Raw genomic sequence first — 25,940 nt, forward strand, 5'->3', positions numbered from 1 at the left:
TACTGATAATTTTGTTTGGACATATAGCAGTTATAATTTAAACTTCTATTGGTAGTCTTTGATAACTGTTTTGAAAAAATTTTAGTCCTATATTTGCAACTACTAACTAGACTTTCACCCACTAGAATACCTATCAAACTTCACTTACCTAAAGTACAACTTAACTTCTAATTAGTCTTAAGAAAATAAGTTACTATGGCATTTTATTATATGAAATACAGCAATATGGTAGCTCAGAATATTGATTTGGATGTCATTCCATACCAAAGCTTATATGTGGTACAGCATGCATATGGACAAGTGTATGAAAAAAAGTTGAATCAGGATTTTAAAATAGTTCTGCACTTGTTATGAATAAATTCTCCAGCCTTGCCTTTCCATATTCAACCATACCCTAAAATTGTGGTTGATTTAAAAATTTTCCCCCATTTTACAATCTGCTTTTCTAGTTAAAATCCAACAAAATCAAACGAAACCAAACCAACTGGCTGAAAGTTAAATCCAATGTCAACTAAACTTAAACCACAAAGAAAATCTAATACTAAGATATAGTTATTTTAAGAAGGCAGATTCATCTAGAACACCCTGATGACTAACAGTCATGGTAATTATTTTCTGAATGACATGTTTTATATATTTAAATGAGAGTAAAAAGTTAACAATACCAAGGACTTTCCTGGTGGTCCGGTGGTTAAGAATTAGCATTACTGCTTGGAAACAACACTAAGGGATGGTCACTATTAAGTATAGGAAATCTATTGCAGGTAATGGCTAATTCTGCTCTTATGTACCAGAGAGCTGAACCACACAGAAAAGTAGGGAAAAAAAAGAACAGAATCAATAGTAAACTATTTCATTTATACTCACAATATCTATTTAAGAAAATAAGAAAAAGAATCTATGTTTTAAAGAAAGGTAATCTAAGGAACAGAAAAAAGACGATATAAGTAACAAAGGATAGTTAGATATCTGAATCTGTTTCTTTCAATTCTAAAGTTCATTACAACCCTCACTTACATTAAGGTATCATCTCCATTCTAGGAATTCATATAGATTACATGAAACAGTCATTTTTTACACTACTATTGTGGGGAAAACCACTAGGCAATTCAAGTATGACTTAAATCAAATCTCTTATTATTATATAGCGTAGGTAACAAATAGAGTCAAATGATTAGATCTGGTAGGCAGAGTGCCTGAAGAACTATGGACAGAGGTCTGTAACACTGTACAGGAGGCAGTGACCAAAACCATCCCAAAGAAAAAGAAATGCAAGAAGGTGAAGTATCCAACATCCACTGAATCATAGAAAAAGCAAGGGAATTCCAGAAAAACATTTACTTATGCTTCACTGACCATGCTAAATCCTTTGACTATGTGGATCACAACAAACTGTGGAAAATTCTTAAAGAGATGGGGATACCAGACCACCTTACCTGCCTCCTGGGAAACCTGTTTGCAGGCCAAGAAGCAACAGTTAGAATTGGATATGGAACAAAGGACTGGCTTCAAATTAGGAAAGGAGCACATCAAGGCTGTATATCGTCACCCTGCTTATTTAACTTACATGCAGAGTACATCATGAGAAATGCCAGGCTGGATGAAGCACAAGCTGGAATCAAGATTGTCAGGAAAAATATCAATAACTTTAGATATCCAGATGTCCCCAACCTTATGGCAGAAAGTGAAGAGGAACTAAAGAGCCTCTTGATGAAAGTGAAAGAGGAGAGTGAAAAAGCTGACTTAAAACTCAACATTCCAAAAACTAAGGTCATGGCAACTGGTCCCATCACTTCATGACAAATAGACGGGGAAACAATGGAAACAGTGACAGACTCCAAAATCAGTGCGGACTGTGGCTGCAGCCATGAAATCATAAGACGCTTGCTTCTTGGAAGAAAAGCTATGACAAACCTAGACAGTGTATTAAAAAGCAGAGACATCAGTTTGCTGACAAAGGTCTGTCTAGTCAAAGCTATGGTTTTTCCAGTAGTCATGTATGGATGTGAGAGTTGGACTATAAAGGCTGAGCACTGAAGAACTGATGCTGTTGAATTGTGGTACTAGAGAAGACTCTTGAGAGTCCCTTGGACAGCAGGGAGATCAAACCAGTCAATCCTAAAGGAAATCAGTCCTGAATATTCATTGGAAGGACTAAAGCTGAAACTGAAGCTCCAAAGCTTGGGCCACCTGATTCAACGAGTGGACTCACTGGAAAAAACCCTGATACTGGGAAAGATTGAGGGCAGGAGGAGAAGGGGGTGACAGAGGATGAGATGGTTATATAGCATCACCAACTCAATGACATGAGTTTGAGCAAACTTCGGGAGATGATGAAGGACAGGGAAGCCTGGTGTGCTGTAGTCCACAGGGTTGCGAAGAGTCAGATATGACTTACTGACTGAACAATATTCTGGGCTAGACTGAAAAACAAGCTATACAGAAGAGGCACTGCTAGCTTTACAGAGCTAATATTCATATAAGCTTTTAGAAGATGAATGTTTTATTAAGTATACATATCCAGTCTGCTGTTCATGTTATTACACAAAGTGTAACATTAAGACGCATACTTCAGAAATTATCAGTATAGCAATTATTTCTCCGTATTTCTTCTTTTTCTTAATATTTATTTATTTGGCTGTGCTGGGTCTCAGTTGCAGCATGTGAACTCTTAGGTGCAGCATATGAGGTCTTGTTCCCCTATGAGGGATCAAACCTAGGCCTCCTGCACTGGGAGTGTGGAGTCTTAGCCACTGGACCACCAGGGAAGTTCCCTCCCTATTTCTTGAACAGCTAAGTAAGTGACTTTATTGTTGGTTTCCTAATTTTAATGTTAAGAATATATATAACGAAAGATGGGATGATTGTGGTGTAATTAAACCTTGTATGTGAAAGATCAAGTACTTATATACAGCAAAAAGACTCTGGATGACCCATTTTTTTTTCTTTTTACTTTAAGTACATCAGTATTTTGTAGCTGAAATCAGCATAAAGAAAACCTTGAATGCTCCATGATGTTTACAGGGTTTTAAAAACTTGTAGGACATGCATGATTGTAGTCCTAATATAGAAAGATACACCTTTGCTTGTTACAGGAAACAAACTGTTCTTTTTGAAAAAAAGATACACAGATATACTTGCATATACTCATTTTTAAGAAGTCATTTATACAGGATGGTATGATTATTAATATCAACCCAAAACAATATGTAAATCAACTTATCAAAATACTGTACCTTCCTCTCCTTGAACAGGTTCTTCTAATAGCAATTCTGTCATACATTCCCAGTCTTTCAACAGTTCTTGAGAGCTCTCCCACAAACTGTCCACCAAGTAGGCAGCATGTTCATGTAACTAAAAATAACAAATCAAATGTGACTGAAGAATATTTAATGAAGAAACTACTACTAATATATTGAGTTATTCAGCCATTTTGTTTATAATTAAAACTGTTGACAATGTTTTCAAGAGCCACTTAGAGAATACACACACACACATGCTTTCTACTACTGATAATGGGGATACAATATATAGACTCAATCAATTTTTTAAAACAATAGTAAGGTTAAGATCTCCTAGTCCAACGGCATGATCTTTAATGAGTAAACTGAGAGGACAACTAGTTAACAGAATTCCTGAAGTTACATTTGGATTTATGCCACTATTCATTACTTTTGGTTTGTCTCTCTCTATAACAACCTTTAAAAAAAAAAAATCAAGTACTTTCTCCCATAATTTCATTTGAAACATTGGTACCAGACTTACTTTTTATCTCTGTTTTCTTGGTAAAGGTCAAAATGTAAGTTACTCCATATCTCTGCTTTTCCCCTCTCATTTCCACTTAATTCAATGAATCTGTCATTTCACCACACCGTCACATTTTGCTGCTTATTACTTGACTATTTTCTTTGGAATCCTTGTTCCCACAGTAAACAAATGCTCTCAAGTTCCTCATCAAACATTTCATGCTCAACTCTTTTCTGCTTGTCAGTCACTAAACTGTGAAGAATATTAATCTCTTTATATAAAAGTTCTTTAGAAAAGGTAAGTAGAGGTGTTGTCCATGTTCTAGTTTCCGCTACTTAAAATTAACTTCTCTATCCTTGTATGAAAGTTCTACTACCTTTGAGTCTCATAACAACCACCTTCTAGATCAGCATTTCTCAAACTTTAGGACTGCAACCCATTCACTGGCTGTTAATATAATTTAATGTGTTGAGATCCAAGTTTTAAAAAAAGGAAACAGTAAAAAAGAGCGTATAGCACACAGAATGTTAAATACTATTTTAAATATCAGTCATATGTTCTTGTATTTGTGAGCGAAAATAGTTTTACATTATGAGGAGGGGTCTGAAAATGTGAAAGTCACCTTAGTAGACCTAATGGTTATCTACTGATATCTTGGTACATTTTGCAGGTGAGTTGCTTTTCTTCCTCATTCCTAATTCTATCGTTATGCTTAACTTCTATGTAAATTTTGATGACCTATTTAAAGCTCTGCCTCATTTCACCTCTTGAATTCTATACTTCATTTCCATTGCATTTTATTTTATTTTTTTAAATTTAATTTTATTTTTTAACTTTACAATATTGTATTGGTTTTGCCATATATCAAAATGAATCCACCACAGGTATACATGTGTTCCCCATCCTGAACCCTCCTCCCTCCTCCCTCTCCATACCATCCCTCTGGGTCGTCCCAGTGCACCAGCCCCAAACATCCAGTATTGTGCACCAAATCTGGACTGGCAACTCGTTTCATATATGATATTATACATGTTTCAATGCCATTCACCTAAATCATCCCACCCTCTCCCTCTCCCACAGAGTCCAAAAGACTGTTCTACACATCAGTGTCTCTTTTGCTGTCTCGTATACAAGGTTATTGTTACCATCTTTCTAAATTCCATACATATGCGTTAGTATACTGTATTGGTGTTTTTCTTTTTGGCTTACTTCACTCTGTATAATAGGCTCCAGTTTCATCCACCTCATTAGAACTGATTCAAATGTATTCTTTTGAATGGCTGAGTAATACTCCATTGTGTATATGTACCACAGCTTTCTTATCCATTCATCTGCTGACGGACATCTACGTTGCTTCCATGTCCTGGCTATTATAAACAGTGCTGCGATGATTGGGGTACACATGTCTCTTTCCCTTCTGGTTTCCTCAGCGTGTATGCCCAGCAGTGGGATTGCTGGATCATAAGGCAGTTCTATTTCCAGTTTTTTAAGGAATCTCCACACTGTTCTCCATAGTGGCTGTACTAGTTTGCATTCCCACCAACAGCTCAATTCCAGAAAAATAAATGACCCAATCAAAAAATGGGCCAAAGAACTAAATAAGACATTTCTCCAAAGAAGACATACAGATGGCTAACAAACACATGAAAAGATGCTCAGCATCACTCATTATCAGAGAAATGCAAATCAAAACCACAATGAGGTACTATTTCACACCAGTCAGAATGGCTGTGATCCAAAAGTCTACAAGCAACAAATGCTGGAGAGGGTGTGGAGAAACAGGAACCCTCTTACACTGTTGGTGGGAATCCACCGCATTTTAAATCTCACGTTCTATTTTCTGAAATGCCTCAGGAAACTACGTACACACTCATGCACACTCAACATCCACAGTTTCCCAGTGTTTTTCGTCAAAGCCAGAGTAGATAATACTGATTAGCATCTCTGTTCAGAAAGAAGATGGGGGAAGGTTTGCAGCCAGATATAGTCAAACTTTCTAAATCACATATCCTAGGAAAATATCTCTAGACTATCAGTAACATCATTCCAACAGAGACAGGCACAAGTACGGTACACAACCTGGTATCAAAAATGAAAATTAGCAGAAAATAGAAAAAACAATAGTTTTTTTTTTTTTTTTTCTAAATAGGCTACTAAGCCTATGCTGAAATGGAGTTACTATTTAGTGGGTATAGAGTTTCAATATAGGGAAGATTTTGAAAAAGTTCTAGAGATTGATGGTAGTGACACCTGGACATCCATGTGAATGTACTTAATGCCAATGAACAAGTACACTTACTAGTAGCTAAAATGGTAAACTGTTTCACCAAAATTTAAAAAAATGCTTAGTAAACTTGAGTTTATGCTTGACATACTTAACCATATCTATAGAATAGGTATAAAAAGTTCACAATTATATTTTTGGCAGATTATATCTTCTATACATATCCTCCCTATCCCTTTTAGTTCTGAATTCTGGACTTATATATGACATTGCCCCTTCAGCTTTTTATAAGCATTTGTTAATTACATCCAGTATTTATCCAGTTCACTTTCTGTGTTAAATTTTTGATTAAGGTATATTTGTAAACATTTAATCTCTTTATTTCAACCCTATATGATAACCTGCCTTTTAAATAAAGCATGTTAGTCCATTTACATTTACTGAGATTACAGATGTTGGCATCTGCTTCCCCTGTGCTCTACTAATGACATTTTTTAAAATATGTGCTTCCTGCAGTTTTTTTCCTAACTTGTTTTTTCCATCACCATGATCACCAAAATTTAAAAATTTTATTTGCCTTAAGCATAACAGCCATATTGTTTAGCTTGATTCCTAGACTTATCTGTTCACCAATATTTCTTATATTCCTTATTTTCCTGTTATTGCATCAATTTTTCACTTTGCTAAAAAAATTTCCTCAAGTAATACTTTGCATATAGGATACAAAGGTAGTAAACATTTAAACTACATATCCTTTGTTTAGTTTCTCCCCACTTCATTCTCTGTTTTCTTTAGAGTTTCTACTAGGTAACATAATAAAATGTCTTAATCTGTACCCCCTATTTCTTAATTTCTCTCTCATACTTTTAATTTCTTTCCTCCTTTGGAAAAAATTTTTTCCTTCCTGGAAAAAAATCCCTTCATCTACAGCCAATCCTTGGTTATGTCAATTCAGGTCATTTAATGATCCACCTTTCCCCCACATTTTGAAAATCATGTTAATTTCTAAGAACTCTCTTCTTTCATAATTACTTCTTATTGTATTTGGGGGCATTAATAAAAAATTTTCGTATGTCAGGCCTTGTGCTTCTTTTCCATGGTATTTTATTTTCAGGTTCCAGAGTTTCTTGGGTACCAGCATGCATACATATATATATATATATATATATATACACACATATATCAATGAGCCCAGACTGAAGAATGTTAGTAGCTAGAATGCTTTTCTTGAGTCTGATTGCAAGGTCCTTGCTTCCTTGGTTGTGAAGAAAGTGGAAAGGGGGGATATATAGGCAGGCAGGCTAACTGTAGGTATGCACTTTGTATTTTGAGTGCAGAAGTTCCCTGTCTCTACAGGTACCTATAAATTATTGGGGTATTTATTCACAATTTTGCTTCTTAGCCTAATGTCTATATCCCAATGCCTGGACCAGCATTTCTAAAGTGAAGAATAAGCTCCACTAAAGGGCAGTCACTTAATTATTACTGATAGCTTACTCCTTTCACCAGCCTTTGTTGCTCTCTCTTGTCTTTAACGTTTTTCAGATTTCTACTAAAAAAGTCTCAAAAAAATTTTCCCCCTATTTTTGTCTTCTGTGAGGGTATGGGTTACTTAACTCTATTGGAATGAATTAATAATCATTTACTTTGCATTGTTCTGTCAACTGGTAATGTCTCATTCATTTTGACATTTTTAGCCTGAGGTTTTTCAGTTGGATGAGTTGTTGGCACAATTCAAGGCTTTAAATACTGTGATTCCCCTAGTATTGGCATTTTTAAGGATGATTTTGCCTTAAATGACAGCATATTAAAATTTAACTCAGAAATGTTGTCATTGTTCTAGAAATTTTTTGTGTGTATATTCTCAATATAGATGCTAATGTCTTGGACCATTTCCTCTTTCTGACTGTAAGGTGGTGGCTTAGTAAAATGCATTCTGTTAACACTAACAACCTCTTGTTTCAAACTCAATGTGTACACCAGCAGGGCAAGATAATATGTTGTCCCATTTTCTTATTAAAAATTTTAAGTTCAAGAGTATTAGCAACAACAATCAGTACAACATAGTCTGTCAGGAACTGGCTTGACATAATATTCATGATACCATCTTCCTGTCTTGGGGAATCTGTGATGGCCACATAACTTGCTACTCTCAAACCTCTACAAGAATACCAGGTAGACAGAGCCATGTTTGAGGAAAAAAAAAAATTTTTTTTTAATGTGGCCAATAGGGTAAAAGGTTACAGTAGTCTTTCAGACAATTCATACCAAGGGTTTTCTATTGTAAGTGAAAGATGAAGCTATTAAGAAGAAAGGTCTTGAGGCATTCTCAATGGCCATAAAAAAGCCCTGGGATTAAAAAGGATCTGGAAACCTAACAATGAAACAAAAATTTACTTTCTAAAAACAGTTTTTGGTATCATAATTTTATAAAACAGCATGAAAATCAGGTTGTGCAAGCATTCTTTGTATTCCTTTGAAACAGATGAACAAAAAAGGTTGCTCATTAATGGATAAAGAGTCACTGTACAGCAAATAATCAGAATTATATTAGATACATAAATTAAAATTACATTTATGTGGGGGTGAATTTTACCCTGCTATATCTAAGCATAATTTATTTTATAGAGTTTCCTCTAATCTTGTATATAACAAACTAATTTCATTTTCCTGGTGACTTTAATTAAAATTTTCTCAGTGTGTTCCTACTTGTCTTTAATTGGTTTCAAGGTTATTCATAAATATTGTACCTCATGTCAAATAGTTAACTCTTCTGTCAAACAGTTAATACTCTAAAGGAGCTCACAGTATAAAGGAATCTTACACTTATTCCTTTTATGAAAAATCATTTACAGTGCAAATAACCATTCTAAATAATTAAGCCTAAATTTGTAAATACTCTTATACTGGGTTTATTCTCTGCTGAAACAGAGTCAGCTTTGGTAATCCTGAAGAACACATTAAAAAAAATAAAACCAAGAAAAAGTTATTCTGGGGGGGATTTCCTGGTTGTTATATTCATAATATATCTGTTAACTTTCTGTCTTAAATGACTGCCATAATTGGCCTTATCATTCTAAATGCCTAGAAGTACAGTTACAATACTTCTAGATTGTCCGGAAATGTTCTGGGTTATGATTAACTGCTTTGGAATAATTATTAACAGCATCATCACTCTGAAAAGCATCAGTTTCAAAAGTTTGTACAGTAAGTATCATGGTCACACAACCTACAGGGAAATCTGGACTTATCATACACATGTACCATTTTTCCTACTATTTGGCATGTATTTCAAACAACAACGACAATCTCAAATACACTAGGTATTTTTTCACTTGAAACCAATGACTGCTAAAAAAGTTGTGATGGCTTAAAAATGCCACTCTTTGGTACAAAAAGAAAGAAAAACTAATTTAGGTAGATATCTTAATCTTGATTATTTCACCTATAATTCATATATAAAAGAGGAAGACCCTATGGACTGCAAACCTCTTTCAATTCAATATTTTACAATTCTATTATTAAAATGTTACTACTTAACATCCCAGGAAATTCCAGGGACAGAGGAGCCTGGTGGGTTACAGTCCATAGGGTTGCGAAGAGTTGGACAGGGCTTAGCAAGTAAAGAACAACATCATCATCCCAGTAAAACAAAGGAATAGGAAAGATAATCAGTTCAGTCAATTCTAGGTAACTGGTTGATAATTCAACTATAAGCTAGACTTATTCTACTTTTATGATTTCTAAGGTTTCTTTCAACTTTTTATGAGCCTATGACTAAAATATTACTAAAACACACATTATAGCAAAACCAGAGGAATTCAGAATAAGGTATAATCAGAATCCCACCATATTACAAGAATATGGGTTTAATAAGCATTCAACTCCAGGTGTACACTAGTATTACAAAATAAGAAGAGAGATTTTAATAAACAATGCTTCCTATAAAACAGGAGACCATAAACACCAATATTATGATCATGAATCAACTAGAAACCCTTAACTACAATTTGCAGTTGTTTTTGCAGCGGACAAGAATGTCACAGAAGACAACTGGGAAATATATTTTAATGTTCTTGTAACGTTTTAGTAAAGAGCAGCAAACACATAAAACAGTAATACCATTTCAAAAATAGAGCAGTAATACACTTCACAAATTACTGCTATGAATAGAGGATGAAACTGTAAAACTAAGTACTTACAGCTTTTAATATACCAAAAAAGTAAAGTCCTTGGACTTTCAGAGATCCAAAACATTTTATTTCAATTAATAATCAAGTTCAACTAATCTGATCATATTTCCCAAACTTTTCAGCAGTTTAATAGTATATATGTATCTCATTCCTACCAATTTTTGATACTACCGTTACTATTAAAGTCAAAATTTTAAATAGGACTTGATTGTTGCAAAGTACTTTTAACCTCATTTCTTTAAAACCTAAAGGGTTAAGAGTTTAATTTGAATAGTCTATCACAGGTGTGATATTTGCTGAGTATTTAGTGTTTTACCTTAAACATTCACAAGCATCTATATTTTACTCCATAATAATATCCACACTTGCTTTGTTAAGAAAATAATGCTTTGGACTCTTGCTATCCAAGTGGTTCCTGGACTTCTGGTCCAGAAGCATAAACAAAAAGTAGCATCTCAGATTCCAACTCAAAAGTAACTGAATTAGAACTGGCATTTTAAGAAGATCCCCACAAAATCTGTATACATATTTAATACACTGTTCTTAAACACATCCCTTACACAAATGCAACTCTCCAGCTGGTTTCATTTTGACTATATTCTTTCTCTGTTCCCAACTCACTTAAAAAATATCAGCAGTTCCTTCACTTTTCTGGTTCTGCTTTGCCCTAACCCCACTCTTTCCACTAATCCTTACAACTCTGTCTGATCTTAATTTTTTTATAGACCACCTGTTTGTCTCTCAATTCCTCATTTCTACAGAGTATCTCCAGCACGTTCAAACTTGAGCAGTCATACAGTCTCTTATGTTTCTCTTATTCCTAGACATTCCCATACAAACCAAAAATACTCTTTCTCCAAGTAAAGTTCAGGGTCCTAGATTTCTAGATTTTTGCTACCTTTATTTGGAACTCTATTCCCACTCATTTCTAAGCCAACAAGTTTTTTCATTCAGGTATAAGTTTGCTATCCCCCCATGTTATACCAGCAGTTGGAAATACAGTTCTAACATTAAAGAACATTTAAATGGGCAAACTAAAGTTCACATGTGCAAACAGATTCTGATAGATAATATGTTACGGATGTTAACTGTTTGATAAATTGACATGGAAATGCTGCATAAGCTTGCATAACTAATTTACATTCAAAGTCATATTTTTCCTTAAATAACAACTTTCAAACAAGATAGAACCAGTGGTTTTGACAGCTTGAAAATGTTCATATACTGTTTCAATAATATAATTTTTCTTTTTATTTTGGCCATACCACACAGCTTGTAGGATCTTAGTTTTCTGACTAGGGATCGAACCTGGGCCCTCTGCAGGGAATTCCCTGGTGAACTGCTGGATCACCAGGGAATTCCCTAAATAATGTAATTTAAAAGCTACAGGTAAAAAGAAAAGCTACAAGAAAAACAAAAAGTAACAAAAAGAGTATGCTGTATTGCAATGAAGTACTATAAAACTTTAAAAACTGCTAACCTATATTCAGTGTTAATCCATATCTGCACACATATTCCCAAAAAAGGTAGTGTACTGATCCCATTATCATGGAATCAAATCTATGGAGCTAAGGAATTTCCTGGTGGTCCAACGGTTAGGACATGGGCTTTCACTCAGGGAACTAACATCCCACAAGTTGTGCAGCACAGCCAAAAAATTTAAAATATCCATGAAGGCAACTTTGTAAGAAACAGTCTTGTCTTTATTTGATTAAAAAAAAATCACTAATTACAATGATTAAATGATAATTTTACTTAAAATGTAATCTAATACAACAAAATAAATAGCTATGTTAAAAATTTACCTCACTTTCAAGAAAGAAAAGGACAAGCATCCTAATAAGGTTCCCATTCGGACTGTTTCTCCCCCTTCTCTTTGCTAATGCTTCTTCTGCTTGTGGGTCATGTCTGCTAAACAATCTGGAAATAAGTAACAAAACAAGAATATTACAAATTTACATGGATATGAATTTAAGTCTTCTCCTTCAGTATATAAATTTCAGTGTTGAGACTAAAAAACAGACTAAGTGTATGTGGATGTACATTTGGTAAAAAAACAAACAAAAAAACCAAACTTGATCATGGAATTCTGAGTCTACTCTACAGTTTACTTAACAGATTTTAAAAGATCACAATATTAAATGGTAGGAAAATGCTAAAAAAGATTAGCTTTTTCAAAAGTTCTCCAACTGAGTATTTCCAGGGCAGGGGAATAAAAGATGCTTATGAGGCGAAGCTTTTGTTTACATAGGAATTGACTCCATTTTCTTAAAGAAATAAAATATAATGGAGGCTTACATTGGTAGATATTTATATGAAATGTTAAATTTAAAAAATTTTAGCAAATGTTTCAAACTTAGACAAATACAATACAGATAAAATTACATATATCCAAGGGCTCTTTCTGATTCCAGTGTTGCCGTTAATGGCCTCCATTCTGTAGATAATGAACCTTTTAAAATCTATCTTTTCTTTGAAACTGCAGAAGCAATACATTCTTTCTAAACATACAGAAACAATAAATTCTTTCTAAAATTCCTTTTGAAAAGTTAAAAAAGAGACTAACTAGAATATAATAAAACAAAAAGAAAGGGAAATTAAGACTACAATATACCCTTGATATTTGCGACAGACAACACCTCAAGATAAATATGGAAATAGCACTATTCTATATTAGCCAATGAGTCAGAGTCACATCTTACTGTAAAAGCCATGCCTGAAAATTCTGACTTCTTCACTTTCATTAGCAGCATGCACTACTAGCCAGCTTCCTTCTTAAATAAAGATTTTTTTTTACACAGACATAGCTCTTTCTTGTTTTGAGAGGTATCACTGAGTAAAGAGGGGCTTCCCCAATGGCTCAGCTAGTAAAGAATCCACCTGCAATGCAGTAGACACAGGAGATCAGGTTCGATCCCTGGGTCGGAAAGATCCCCTGGAGGAGGAAACAGAAAACCACTCCAGTGTTCTTGTCTGGAAAATCTCATAGACAGAGGAACTTGGCAGGCTGCAGTCCAAAGAGCTGGACACGACTGAGTGGCTAAGCACACTGGATGTGTGGCACCTCTTTGTGCTTTGCTGACTCCTATGACAGCTGAGCACCCTCAGTCTTAGCCTACTTTGTAGTTGTCCACAAAGAAACAGGTTTAAAAAGAGACAGTGAGACAAATATATAATAGCTGTAAGCAAGAGTCACTCTACCACTGAGTAAAGAGCAGTTTGTGATTGTAGCACCAAGATGCTGATGCTAGATGGAGGGCCACGCTTGCTCATTATCAAAGTCAATCACCCATGTACAACAGTTGCCCAGTGCATGACTTATATCTGTGCTTAGCATAATCACACATAATTACAAATCACTACATGTAAAAGACCTCTGGGTTAACCAGTCAAAGTGACTATGTTAAATCTATGAATAAAAACAAAAACACAGCAAAACATCCCCCTGCCCAAGAATATGCTTATATTTTAAGAATGAATTAATAAATTATAGAATATATATAGTAGAGACCATGATCAAAAACATATTTCATAAGGATGTTTAATTACATAAAAAAACTCTCATTAGCGCTATGCTTTGTCAAAAAATTGGATGAGATTTTGCTTTGAAATTAAACTGTAGCTGCATACATATTTTTACTATCATTACAGATTACTGATTAAAATAATCCTCCTCCTAATAAGATGGAAAAAAAAAACCCTGAAAATGTGGGAGGTATTTTGAAGATAATTTTAGATTACCAGTGTTGGGAAGTTAAGATGAGAACACAGAATTTTAAAAGGGAAAACAATTTGATGAAATAAAGTATCAATTACTTAGGTGAGTCTTTATAAACTTCAAGCACTTCTGCTACCTCCATTTACAAGGAGCTGACTAGCTGATGACTGTCATTTTAGATTTTAGATCAAAGGAATACGTCACAAGGGACATCCTTCTCAGAGATGTGATTCACGATGTGTATGTAGGCTGTAAGAATGTTACAGCCCACAGAATTTGCAGTGGCCACTTCTAGCACTATTTTCAGTCACTCTTTTACTAACTATAAAACAACAACAAAACAAAAACAGAAAAGTGGAACTTGTTTCATAGAGAATTAACTCACTTTTTGTGAAGGAATTCTCCAGCTGCCACAGCAACAGGGCGATGTGCTGAGTACACCAAATGGTAAACATTTTCACAGTCTTCATTGGAAAGAGCTTCTTCACTTCCACTGAAAAATTCAGAAAAGTAAAACTGAGCCAAAACAAATGTTTACTGTCAGTTCTACCTTCATCAAAATTTTGTATGGTTCTTTATAAAAGCTCAAGGTATTCTGATTTTATTTTTCCACTCTTTTTAGTTGAGTTTGAAAACAATATTTTTCCTTAACTATAAAGGGCACTTCAATTGTTATATAAAATTCAGAAAATACAGATAAAACAAGAAAATAAAAGGTCCACATTTCTTTCCATACACACCTATAGACAACAACTCTTAATATCTTGGGATATATATTAGCCCAATTTAGCTCAGTTTCTTTAAACGTGCATAAGTTTTTTTGTTAACAGACATTAGTCATATATTCACCTGTTTCATAGTTAAATTGTTACTGTGCTATGTCACTCTTGCCAGAATTGTCTATTTTATAGTTTATCACAATATTTACAATACTAGTCTTCTTTCTATATAAAATGGATTTACCAGTCATAATCATTCCTTTACTAATGTAAATTTGCCATCTTTCTTTTCATGTAGTCGTAAAGTTTCAACCTTTTATTGGTTTGCTGGAATGTATATTTAAGTATTTTTTTCCCAAAGAGGGAATATCTATTTCCTGACTATTAATATGGTTAAAAACATTTGAAAGGATTAAAGATTAATGACTAGATGGGGTACAGAATGTTTAGGCTGTACAGGTTCTTCACGAGATGTAGCAGTATAAACTCATTCCACAGAACTCAATTCTGGAGATGCCTCAGAGACTAGAAGGAGACTAGTCAAATGAATATAAATTAGAATGATCTTTGCAGCAAAATAATGTGGTTGCATCATAATATAAGGAAGAAACTTTAGTTTTGAATGAAAAAGAGCTGGATTTCAAGGAAGGGAGACAGATTAGAAGCAGTTTAATTTTAAAGTTCACACTTTTCCCCTCTCAACAAGGCCTAAGTTTTAATCACTTAATTATATGTATATAAATCAGCTCAATGAACTAATACCCTCAGGATGAAGTTAAACTCCTAGGAAAAAAAAAAATTAAGATTTCTCAGTAATCCAAGCTCATAAGGGAAAGGAAATAATCTACACCAAAAGAAGAATAAACAGATGGAGAAAAAAAGAATTTAAAGATAGTACAACAGGATGTTAAGGTGACTTTAACTTGTTATTTTGAGGAAGTTTTGGTAGACATCTCACAAGCCAAGAAAAATAAGGCCAGATTATTTCATGCAGTGCTGTAAGAGACTGGAGAGTTAGTTTGTGAACCTCACCATAAAAGTAGAAATCAGGAGACAGAGCAATATAATGAGTAGAAATTCATAGTTCCTCCAAGTTTCCTTTAGGCCAGACATGAAATAATTAAAAACAGCCAGCCTGGATAGTTTTAAAAGACATCCTGCCCAACAAGGCCATATACAGGGCAAGCGATTCAAAGAGAGGAAACCGAAAGCCAGGTGCTGAATTACAAAGTAAATAGCCAGAGGAAGCATCATCCACTGTGGGGAACCACTGTCATAAACACCCAAAGAGGGAATAAGACAGGAGGGAAAAGGGCAGGACACAAACGTGAAATAATGACGATGGGGAGCACCTGCTGGCATGCTGGACAGGCTGGAGCCAGCTGAAACCAAGGTGGCTTTGAGAATAGTACAGTTACTGACCTTTCGCTCATAATACCTTCACTGAAATACTAAAAAGCACTCCTTTCACACCATGTCAGTTCTGAAAAGAACCATAAAAGGCCAAAAAGAGTGGGCAGTGGCCCAATTTTGGGGAAATACCCACCCTTCCCCAGAATAGCAAGAATATTTCTCCTACTCATTAGCCTATGAAATCACTTAACCCAAAAAAAAGTACGTTCCCATGCCTCTGGGCCTATTTCACTTTCCCAGAGGACCCTGTGCCCTGGGGTGGCTCTTGCCTTCTGAGACAGACTGCATTCTGTCTATGGAATGCGTATCACTAAATAAACTTGCTTTCCCTTTACTATGGTTCCCTCCTAAATTTTTCCTGTGGGTTGCCAATGACCCTCACTAGGAGGTCCATCCTAAGGACTTCTGTGGGTCTCAGGATGACACCTCCCTCTCCTGCAACAGGGAGAGCTCTCTGAGGAATCCAGAAAAGGACCAAAGTTATCTAATGAATTAGATCATCTGACACAGTTGGAGGGCCATAACTGTACTTTTTATATATGTTCTGACCTTATTTCTTCCAATGAAAACACAGAAAAGAATCTTAAAAATAGACTTTTGAAACTAGCCAAACTACTTTCTAAATTCAAGAGGAAAGTATGATTTTTTTTTTTAGCCAAACAAGGTATCAGATAGTTTGAAAAACACTCTTTAAGGAAGTAAACTAGCTAGAAAATATATTGGAGGAGCCTATGAGAGACTGCTGTAAATAAGGCAGAGCACCAAAGACTTGATGCCTTCGAACTGTGGTGCTGGAGAAGACTCCTGAAAGTCCCTTGGACAATAAGGAGATCAAACCAGTCAATCTTAAGGGAAATCAACCCTGAATACTTGTTGGAAAGACTGACACTGAAGCTGAGCATAGTGAAAGTCGCTCAGTCGTGTCTGACTCTTTGGGACCCCGTGGATGATACAGTCCATGGAATTCTCCAGGCCAGAATACTGGAGTGGGTAGCCTTTTCCTTCTCCAGGGAATCTCCCCAACCCAGGGATAGAACACAGGTCTCCACATTGCAGGCAGATTCTTTCCCAGCTGAGCCACAAGGGAAGCCCCAAAATACTGAAGTGAGTAGCCTATCCCTTCTCCTGAGGATCTTGCCAACCCAGGAATCAAACTGGGGTCTCCTGCATTGCAAGCAGATTCTTTAACAACTGAGCTATCAGAGAAGCTGAAGTTGAAGCTCCAGTATTTCAGTCATCTGATGCGAACAGCCGACTCCTTGGAAAAGTCCCTTACGCAGGGAAACACTGAGAGCAGGAGGAGAAGAAGGCGTCAGAGGATGAAATGGCTGGATGGCATCACAGATCCAAAGGACATGAACTTGGCAAACTTCGGGAAATGGTGAGGGACAGGCAGGCCTGGCGTGCTGCACTCCATGGGGTCACAAAGAATGGGACATGACTGGGCGACTAAACAGCAACAACAGAGAGCATTACTCTTCCCTGAAGGTAAGGGAAGAAGTACTGAAAATATCAAAGCAGTTAACACTTGCCTGAATGAGCAAGTATTAAAACTAAATTAAAAAAAAAAGGCAAAAAGAAAAAAAAAAAAGGGTAAAAAAGTAATCCTTAACAACAGATTTTAAACTCTAGACAATTTAAATGAAAAAAGATGAGTGGGTGGAATGAGGTTATTTTTTGTTCAAGGGAAAGACATTGATAAACTTGTAAAATTCAAACTTAGATTATAATCTACTTGTCATAGTAGTCATAATCTTCATAAATGACAAAGAAAGAGATATAACAATAAAGTGAATACTATCAGAAGATGTACAAATTATGAATAGAGAGGTACTGATCTATACAGTGTGTAAGAAAAGATAAGATAGTAGTTGGAAGACTCTAACACATCCTTCTGAAAAAACAGGTGAAAAAAAGTAAAGTTATAGATAATTTGGATGACACTGAATAAATTCAAAGTAATGAATATAAATACATTAACTATATAAGCAACACAGATAAGTATTGTTTTTACATATATTTAGAACATTCAGAAGATTAACCAAAATATGCAGAACACATTCTTAAATAATACAATAAAATAGAAAGAACAGCTTTAAACAATCTGATCTAGGGAGAACAGAAATTACTACTGAATAATCCATGATTAAACTGAAAATCATAACAGTAATCAAAATATTTATCATTAATTGCCTATGAAAATATTCCATGTCCAAATTTTTGGGAGACAAGTAAAGTAGTGAAATTGAAAGTAGTACTTAAAGGTATATTCATTACTTTAAACATGATTATTCAGAAACAATAAACAAATAGCTTAAAGAAGCTAATTCATTGAAAAGAACAGTAGGATGGACAAACCTCTAGCATGACTTATCAAAAAGAAGGGGATACAAATAAAATAAATGATGAAAAAGAGAAATAACAGAAAAATAGCAAAGTTTTATGAATAAACATATCATAAACAATAAAGTTGAAAACTGTGATAAAACTGATATATTTTCAAAAGCTTATAAAAAGCCAAAATTAATATAAGAGGAAATAAAGATTAACTTAGACAGATAACAGTTAAAGAAGTAGGAATGATGATCAAAGACTTCTCCTCAAAAGAAACTTAAAACTGATATGGCTTTAACAAGAGAATTCTCTCAAACTTTTAAGAAGAAAATCTTCATCATAGAAAAGTTATTTCAGAACAGAAAAAGGGTGAGAAATTACTGATGATAATTTACAAAGAGTATACATATAACCCTGATTTCAAAGTTGGATAAAGAAAAGAAAAAAATGTAAAGTTATATATAACACAACTGTGAAAATCCGAAATAAAACATAAAACTGCATTTAAGCAAATTACAGTGAAAACAAATATGTCACGTTCAAACAGGATTTAGTTTAGAAATGCACATGTGGTTTACCATTAGACAAATACATCAATTTCATTCAGACTCATCTATGTAAAAAAGAAAATCCCAGAAAACTGAGAATACAGAAGAACATTTTTCATATCAAAAACCTATCTCAGTAACTGCAGAAACAAAAAAACTTTAGATGCCTTCCTAGAAAAAGAACAAAAAAATCCACTATCAGGGATACTTAAAGTGCTCAATATCCGGGCTAATGGAATTAGACAAGAAAATGAAACAAAAGTTTTAAAATGAGAAGAGGAGAAGACAGAACTAAAATTGTCTTCACATCATAAAATAATCTACATAGTAAATTCAAGAAAATCAAACCATCAGCATGGATAAAAGTTCTACTATGCTGCACATAAAAGACAAACATGAAAATTAAGGTTCTCTGTCTTAGCAATAATTCAGTAGAAAATATTTTAAAACTAAATATTTATCACATAACAAAAAAACCATAAAGTATTTAAGAATTAACCCAGTAAACAATGTACACTACTGCTACAAAACAAATTTAAACCTTACACAAGACTTAATGAGATCTGAATAAAGGAATATATCATTTTCATATATAAATTATATATATAATTATAAAAAATTCCATTCTCTCCTAAATTTATCATAAAATTAAATGCAGTTCTTTTTTTCTTTGGCCACACCACTATAAGATCTTAGTTTCCCAGCTAGGGATCAAACCCTTGTCCGTGTAGTGAAAGTGCAAAGTCTTAACCACTGGACTGCCAGGGAAGTTCCTAAATGCAGTTCTAATATTTAAACTCCCAACCAAAGTTTCTGAGGAATTAGACAAAAGCACCTTAAAAATTCATAAAGAAAAAAGTAGCTAAGTGCATTTTAAAAAGAAAGGCAAAGAAGGTACTGATCAGTAAGAGGCCATAAGCACACAACATCTACTAGAATATAAAGCCACAATAATAAAGAATATGGTAGTACAGCAGAAAGAGGCAAAATGAGACCAAAACAACAATAGACCCTGGCATACATGATATCTGGTGTATGACAGATATAGCATCATAAAATAGGGAGTAGAGGATTTGTAATGACTTTGTCAGGTCTTGCATTCTCTCATACAGATTCTTCCTGGTTTTTAGTTAGTTCTATATATGAAACTATTCCTATTTTAAAATCTATAGCATATTAATGACATAATTTAATCACCTTGTTTCCTTCTTTTACTTCTGTACCATTCTAAAGAAGTCTATTTGAAAAACCTAACCCTTTTAAGTCTTTTCTTTCTCATTTCTCTGTCTCTCTCTTTAAATAGAAGAACCCACCTGCCAATGCAGGAAATGTGGGTTCAATCCCTGGGTTGGGAAGATCCCTTGGAGAAGGAAATGGCAACCCACTCCAGTAATCTTGCCTGGGAAATCCCATGGACAGAGGAGCATGGTGGGCTACAGTCCAACGAGTTCCGAAAGAGTTGGACATGACTTAGAGATTAAACAATAACAATGTTACTTCATGGATACTTTTTCTGGATTGCATAAAAGAACTTGTACATAGAGGAAATAGAAAATATTCAAAATAAAAAACAAACAGAAAACATTTTGTTTCAAACCTAACCTTAAAATAAGAAAGCAAAACCAAAAGTGGTAAGAATACACATTAGGATTATATATGTGAAGGGCACTAATAATGCTGGGAAACAACATTAATATTTTAACAGATTAAATTAAAATATTATACTTACTGAAGTATTAGTGTAACCAATCGAATAGCTTCAACAGCAACATCATATTCCTTATCAAGTGTCATTGATACAATGCGATCCTGAAGAAAAGTCATAAGTCAAACCAACCATGAACAGAAAAGAAGCTGAGACAGATGTGAGGTAATGTTTTGTGGGGAGATGATGGAAGAGTAATGATAGATTAGTCTAATGATGATTAGATTAGATGGAAAGTTTTCCTTTTCAAATGTTATCATCATGGTTCTATGCACACACAGGAGGTGTTGTAAATGTTTATAATTTTCATCAACTAGCATTCTCTAACAAAGAGACAAACCTTACCTTGCAAAATCATTAAGTATAAAAAGATGTCCAGGAAAAAAATCTTATTTTAAGCAGGAGAGCTTTCCACTGAAGGTAATAAATAAGACCTCATGTTGGTAATATCTTTTCTAAAGCAGAGATTCATCTATTTAATACAGGGCTATTTAAAGAATATGTATTAAGAATATGAGCTACACTTGCTATGGTAATGCCATTTGCTAAGCTAGCTATAACAAGCATTTTTAAAGTGAAAAAGAAAAGAAGTTAACATTCTTACCTTGAATCGGTTAGTGAAGAGCTCCAACTTGGGGAATAATTCTCTATTGGTATACAGACTTTGTAGAGCTTTCAAACACTTCAGTCTGACTTCTCCTTGCTTCAGAAATACAAATAAAACCAAAACACAAACAGTCAATTCAATGTTACAAAAGTTAGATTTTCAAGTCTATATGAAAACTAAAGTGATTTTCAGCTTAACCATTCAATTTATTTCATACTGTAATTTGACATAAGACAGAACAAGTAACTATATTGTACTTACATTTAACTAAAAATGCACTAAAACCCCTTAGTTAGTTGAGAGTAAGTCTATATCTTTTTCAAATGTGTATCAATTCTGATTCAACATGAAATATTTCCTACAATCATACCTGTGGCACTGTGAGATAACTTTTAGCCTATGATTTTAACTAAAGAAGGGTATGCTAATTTCTCCTTACTTCAAAAAAAATCTAACTTCATAACAAAGTATTATCACTCATTTATTTAGCAAATATTTACTAAAAGTCTTTTATATTCCAGAAAGAGCAGTTAGGAAAACATGATAAAGGGAAGAATGTTTAAAACAAAGGCAAAATGATAGTCATGTGTCCTGGGGTTGCTCTTTACTAGGGCAATATAATAAAATCATTAACTTGGAGTAGATGTTGGTAATCAAAATGCATTCAGGATCACATGGAAACTTAGCCAATCCAAATGATTCAAAAGGAAACAAAATTTCTATGTTCAAAAAGCAATATGTTCCACAGTGGGCGTCCAAATTTTGGAATCAGACAAAGCTAGATTTCCAATCCGTATATTATTAGAGAGATGATAAGTACACTAAAACCATCCCCAAGAAAAAGAAATGCAAAAAGGCAAAATGATTGTCTGAGGGGGGCTTACAAACAGCTGATAAAAGAAAAAGGAAAGGTAAAGGAGAAATGGAAAGATATATCTGTCTGAAGGCAGAATTCCAAAGAACAGCAAGGGGAGATAAGAAAGTCTTCCTCAGTGATCAGTGCAAAGAAATAGAGGAAAACAATAGAATGGGAAAGACCAGAGATGTCTCCAAGAAAATAAGAAATACCAAGGAACATTTCATGCAAAGATGGAACGGTAAAGGACAGAAACGGTATGGACCTAACAGGAAGCAGAAGATATTAAGATGTGGCAGAATACACAGAAGAACTATACAAAAAAGATCTTTATGACTCAGATAACCATGATGGTGTGATCATTAAACTAAGAGTCAGACGTCCTGGAGTGTGAAGTCAAGTGGGCCTTATGAAGCAACACTATGAACAAAGCTAGTGGAGGTGACAAAATTTCAGGTAAGCTATTTCAAATCCTGAAAGATGATGCTGTTAAAGTGTTGCACTCAATATGCCAGCAAATTTGGAAACTCAGCAGCAGACACAGGACTGGAAAAGGTCAGTTTTCATTCCAGTCCCAAAGAAAGGCAATGCCAAAGAATGCTCAAACTACCACACAATTGCACTCATCTCACACGCCAGCAAAGTAATGCTCAAAATTCTCCAAGCCAGGCTTCAACAGTACGTGAAACAAGAACTTCCAAATGTTCAAGCTGGATTTAGAAAAGGCAGAGGAACCAGAGATCAAATTGCCAACACTTGTTGCATCATAGAAAAAGCAAGAGAATTCCAGAAAAACATCTACTTCTGCTTCATTGACTACGCTAAAGCCTTTGACTGTGTGAATCACAACAAACTAGAAAATTCTTAGAGATGGGAATACCAGACAACCTTACCTGCCTGTTCAGAAATCTATATGCAGGTCAAGAAGCAACAGTTAGAATGGGCATGGAACAACAGACCGGTTCCAAATTGGGAAAAGAGCACATTAAGGCTGTATACTGTCACCTTGCTTATGTAACTTATATGCAGAGTATATCATGAGAAATGCTGGGCTGGATGAAGCACAAGCTGGAATCAAGACTGCTGAGAGAAATATCAATAACCACAGATATGCAGATGACACCACATTTATGGCAGAAAGTGAAGAAGAACTAAAGAGTCTTTTGATGAAAGTGAAAGAGGAGAGTGAAAAAGTTGACTTAAAACTCAACATTCAAAAAACTAAGATGTTGGCATCTGGTCCCATCACTTCATGGCAAATAGACGGGGAAACAATGGAAACAGTGACAGACTTCATTTTCTTGGGCTCCAAAATTACTGCAGATGTTGACTGCATCCATCAAATTAAAAGACACCTTCTCCTTGGAAGAAAAGCCGTGACTAATCTAGACAGCATATTAAAAAGCAGAGACATTACTTTGTCGACAAAGGTTCATCTACTCAAAGCTATTGTTTTTCCAGTAGTCATGTATGGATGTGAGAGCTGGACCATAAAGAAAACGGAGCACCAAAGAACTGATGCTTTTGAACTGTGGTGTTGAAGCAGACTCTTAATAGAGTCACTTGGACTGCAATAGATCAGACCAGTCAATCCTGAAGGAAATCAGTCCTGAACACTCACTGGAAGGACTGAAGCTGAGGCTGAAGCTCCAATATTTGGGCCACCTGATGTGAAGAACTGACTCACTGGAAAAGATCCTGATGCTGGGAAAGACTGAAGGCAGGAGAAGGGGACGACAGAGGATTAGACGGTGGGATGGCATCATCAGCTCGATGGACGTGAGTTTGAACAGGCTCTGAGAGTTGGTGATGATGGACAGGGAGGCCTGGGGTGCTGCAGCCCATGGGGTTGCAAAGGATTGGATGCGAGTGAGAGACTGAATTGAAGTACACTAATCATTCTGATACTAGTTTTCTTACTTATAAAATACGATTCTGACTTTTAAAATTTGAGTGCAGAGGTATGTTGGTAAAAGTTTTAACAACAAGCTCTGGGAATGGAGCCCTGAACTGTTCCATTTACAGATTTCTGTGATGTGATTACTCCCTCCACAGCCAATTTCAAGATACCAATTCTGAACTGATATAAATGAATGGATGTGCATTGAATGCTGATTCAAGGTAGCTCAAGCCCCCTCCTGTGAGACATGCTTGTTGGTAAAGTCTCTAGCACAGAGAAGGTATCTGTGGTAGTTGCTGTTGATGACCTGCCCAGAAGTCCAAATCCTAATATACACGGCTAATCTTCCCACTTCCTTCTCTACTGACAGCTAATGGAGCTTATCTGCATCTCTCTGTGGAGAATTGACCATGGCTGGAAGAACCACCTAGTACAGAGATTCCTATGCTCTACTTTGCCTTTGCCTCCTTCAGGATGAAGCTCATAGCCATGGGGGAATGAAATAGGAGGGTAAAAGAGCCCAATCTCGTCGTCTCAGGACAGGATAATCTCTGAGGTGCAATTTATTCATCAAAGTTCCTTCTGAGGTGATGCTCAGACAAAACTCCTGAAACCACATTTCTGTCAGTGTCTCCTACTTTATCCTATATTCCTCATTTACTTACAGGTTTCTCCTGAGAATATAAACTTCAATCTATTTCTAGCACAAAAATCTCTGACTGAGGCGAGATTCTAGGGAATGTGACCCAAACAGCTGGTAGCAAGAGTGGTCCTAACAAACAGACCTCACTGATGGGATTCTGAAGATGGATCACTTGAATGAAGAGCTACCATGAGGATGTACCCAATTACTGTTTGTAAGTGAAGTCAATGACAGTCTCTGACATAGAAGAGTAGCCATTTGCTAATTCACTTGTACATGAAAGGAGATATGCACTTAGCTTGTACAACATGACAAGCATTTGAGGGATTACGTTATAAACAGTAACTATAAGGACTACGGAATTGGGTGGCTGTCACTGAGAGTGCTGAAGAGAGAAAATGACAGGCTAATTAATCACCAGTTTAAATTAACAAATGGCAACATTTAAGAGACTTTCATCTCCTGCAGATCAAGAGTTCATTATACTGAAGACTAGACTGAGAACTCAATTTTAGGGGTGGCAGAATTTATGAGACATTGCATCTCAGGCAAGTCTATGCCAAAATCACAGCCATATAGGAAAGAAGTGGGAGTTCAAAGGCTAGCTGGCAGATGTAGATAGAACAATGAACTTGAAGTTTTCCATAAACATGTGGGCCTGCAAATAAGTCTCAAGTTCCCCTGTTAGAAGAGAGCATGCTTCTTCCACCTAACTATCCCCTTGAATATATGGAAACCTCAAGTGAAGCAACTACCTTAAGGACAATGCTAGTAGCTTTCCTCATGATCTATACCAACCTTCCCTTATGGCCACAAGCTAAGGTCAAATTTCAGTATGGCCCAAGTGGGGAAGTAGCAGGTCTGCTAAAGGAAGAGGAAGATTATATTGCTGTAAGTGCTACAGGAATGGGTCAATTTGAACAAGAACTGAGAGTGGTTGCTAAGGGTACTGGACTAGGGAATGGGAATATCAAACAAGATAAGAGAGAGTTTTTGGATATGGGGCATTCTTTCTTGCCTCAGGATTTAAGGCCCATGCAAATAGACTAACATTGCTGGATGACCTCCGGAAAAAGCAGTGGTGCATATTAAAGAAATAAGAGATCCAAGAATCATTGTGGCAGACTGTGAAGAAAGGCAATTAAAACACAGTGAAGTAAGCAATATAAAGGATCTACTGTATAAACTCAGAAGACCTACTGGTTTGGTATGTTCCTCAGGAGGGCCTGGACAATACTGTTTATCAAGGCAATAAAGAAAAGACTGGGGGCCCAGGCATTACTGAGAAACTACAAAATGGCTGTGTTCTGGAGGCTAGAGCTGGCAACAGAAG

The 25,940-nt window shown here is 35.4% G+C and overlaps 1 protein-coding gene across 4 annotated transcripts in view; it reads right to left on the reverse strand.

Annotated features, from left to right (window-relative positions):
• Nucleotides 1-25,940, reverse strand: part of STAG1 (STAG1 cohesin complex component) — a 496,597-nt gene that overhangs the window by 82,561 nt on the left and 388,096 nt on the right. For all 4 annotated transcript variants that reach the window (XM_086354992.1, XM_086354939.1, XM_086355079.1 and 1 more), the window contains 5 exons: nucleotides 21,206-21,304; nucleotides 20,626-20,705; nucleotides 14,268-14,375; nucleotides 11,970-12,084; nucleotides 3,237-3,354 (listed from right to left, as the gene is read on the reverse strand). In XM_086354992.1, the coding sequence (XP_086211118.1) occupies nucleotides 3,237-3,354; nucleotides 11,970-12,084; nucleotides 14,268-14,375; nucleotides 20,626-20,705; nucleotides 21,206-21,304 (520 nt within the window). The remainder of the gene's footprint in view (nucleotides 1-3,236; nucleotides 3,355-11,969; nucleotides 12,085-14,267; nucleotides 14,376-20,625; nucleotides 20,706-21,205; nucleotides 21,305-25,940) is intronic.

This window comes from Bos grunniens, chromosome 1 (assembly GCF_055505025.1).
Source record: "Bos grunniens cultivar Pamir isolate PY7600 chromosome 1, Bosgru_T2T1.0, whole genome shotgun sequence".
In the NCBI taxonomy this organism is placed as follows: domain Eukaryota; kingdom Metazoa; phylum Chordata; class Mammalia; order Artiodactyla; family Bovidae; genus Bos; species Bos grunniens.